The following is a 2,012-nucleotide window of genomic DNA, read 5'->3' on the forward strand; positions in this document are numbered from 1 at the left end:
ATATAGAAGTCATATTAATTTTCATATTTTCTGTCTCTCTATTTTTAAAAAATTACTATGTGTATATTTCCTTAATTAAATTTTCGATCTGATTTTTAGTCTATGACTTTGGAATTAAGACGACCTTAAAAATAAAGAAACRGAAGGTCTACTAATTTTCCCGAAACTTATTTTTCCTATCAAGTGCCTTTCATTTTTTATTCACAATCATAAAGTAAATAATTAAATTACCTTGCATGTGAAAAGCTGTAAAGCATGCTGTATGACATTTCAACAATTGATATAAATTATGATAATTCAGGTTGGAAAGTGCTCACTTTCTTATCAGTTTTCTTATGTTTTTTAAATTTTTAGTTGTTCCTTCTGCAACTTTCCTRAGCTCAGGAGAAGTACATTCTATTTCAYTATTATTATCATTAATATCGGATATTTTTCTGCAGGTACAATCAAAGAACAAACACATATGTTTGTTTACAAAAAGATATTTGATTTATTACTTACTTACCTMATAAAAACGTAAAACGCAATTTTAAAATTTGAATTTTTTTATTGGTTTTCTGTTCTTTAAAAAGATGATTGTGAATAAAATAGTATTATAATAAAAAAAACTTGTTATAAAAATTTGGGACATATCACGTTAAACTCAAATCCTGAAATTTTTTTACTTAATTGAAACGCTTGGAATTTTTCCTAYATTGTTAATTATTGTGTACGAGATTTTACCAATTAGTAACTTTTATCTAAACACGAGAAAACAGTAGTTATCATAATTATAGTTAGTGGCTTACCTAACGTCGCCGCCGCCATCCTCATCGTCACCGGAATCTCCCCGCACCCCCGATCTTCCACTGGCATCTTCCTTTTCCTCGGCCGCCCCTTATGATGCTGCGGCGTTGCATTGGCAAAATACCCCGGCGGTGACTCGCTCCCTCTGAACATCATCTCCACCGGATCGCTCGTATCGCAGAAATCCAGCAACTCGTAATGCGGCCGACAGTAAATAAGCCCATCTCTCATCCCAAAGTGGTCTCCTTTGGACAGCGGGATCCCGCAGGAGGTGCACGAGAAGCAGTGCAGGTGGTAGACGGAGTCTCTCGCCCGCATCACCAGCTCGTTGGCGGAGATGCCCGCCTGGCAGCGACCGCAACGCGTCACCGCGAACATCCTGACAAATAATTGGGACTTGTCAATTATGGGATTTCACCTGTTATGACACATGCAGATGAGGTATTTTAATAGTGACAAGCGTTATCGGGGATCGAGAGCTGTCAGGTGCACGTTCGGAGATTTGTCGAAGAGATATTTTTATTAAAAGAGGAGGGGACGCAATGGGTGACAACAGGAGAATAAGCGTGAAAATAATTTGCTTTTTGTGCCCTGTTTTTTCAATTGAATTTCTGATCAAAGAAGCCTGTGACAATTAACAACTATGTCAAAATTTAAATCTTCTGTTTCTGTTCTATACAAATGTTGTCAACTTAATTTCAAAATCATAGATCACTTATATCGAAAATTAAATTGAAGACACGTTATATATCAAAAAAAAGAAACGTATACGTATACAGGGTGCGACAGAACTCGCGCTCCAGAAAAAAATGCCATACAAGGTAAGATACCAGGAACATGGACAAATTGTAAAAAAAAATTATCTATAAATACTTCGAAGTTATGAGGGTTTAAAGTTTGCACTTTGACTCTATTTATTTCTGTTAGAAAAATAATTTTCCAAGTTTTTTTGCTATAGGCTATTAAAAGAGGAAACAAGGAAGCTGTATCCTAAATTGTAACTCTGTTCAATGTTATTTGKGGCTTTTATTTGCAAAATTTTTGTCCCTTTACAAAAAAATTGTAAAAAAACATATACAAGATCATCAGTATCATTAAATAGATATAAAAAATGTCAAATGTCAAAAAATAAATGTCAAAATTTTTTGACAGATAGAATTTTTTAAACATTTTTTTCATGTTCCTGGTATCTTACCTTACTTGAAAATTTTTGCTGAGGCGCGAGT

At 34.3% G+C, this 2,012-nt stretch overlaps 1 protein-coding gene across 1 annotated transcript in view; it reads right to left on the reverse strand.

Moving 5' to 3' along the window:
• LOC123016154 (LIM/homeobox protein Lhx9-like) overlaps positions 1 to 2,012 on the reverse strand; it is a 31,452-nt gene that overhangs the window by 15,451 nt on the left and 13,989 nt on the right. The window contains exon 3 of the mRNA XM_044416379.1: positions 789 to 1,165. Coding sequence (XP_044272314.1) covers positions 789 to 1,165 — 377 coding nt within the window. The remainder of the gene's footprint in view (positions 1 to 788; positions 1,166 to 2,012) is intronic.

The sequence above is a fragment of the Tribolium madens genome, unplaced genomic scaffold, assembly GCF_015345945.1.
Source record: "Tribolium madens isolate multiple individuals breed KSU strain unplaced genomic scaffold, Tmad_KSU_1.1 Scaffold_11;HRSCAF=98;Tcas5.2_LG3b, whole genome shotgun sequence".
Taxonomy (NCBI): domain Eukaryota; kingdom Metazoa; phylum Arthropoda; class Insecta; order Coleoptera; family Tenebrionidae; genus Tribolium; species Tribolium madens.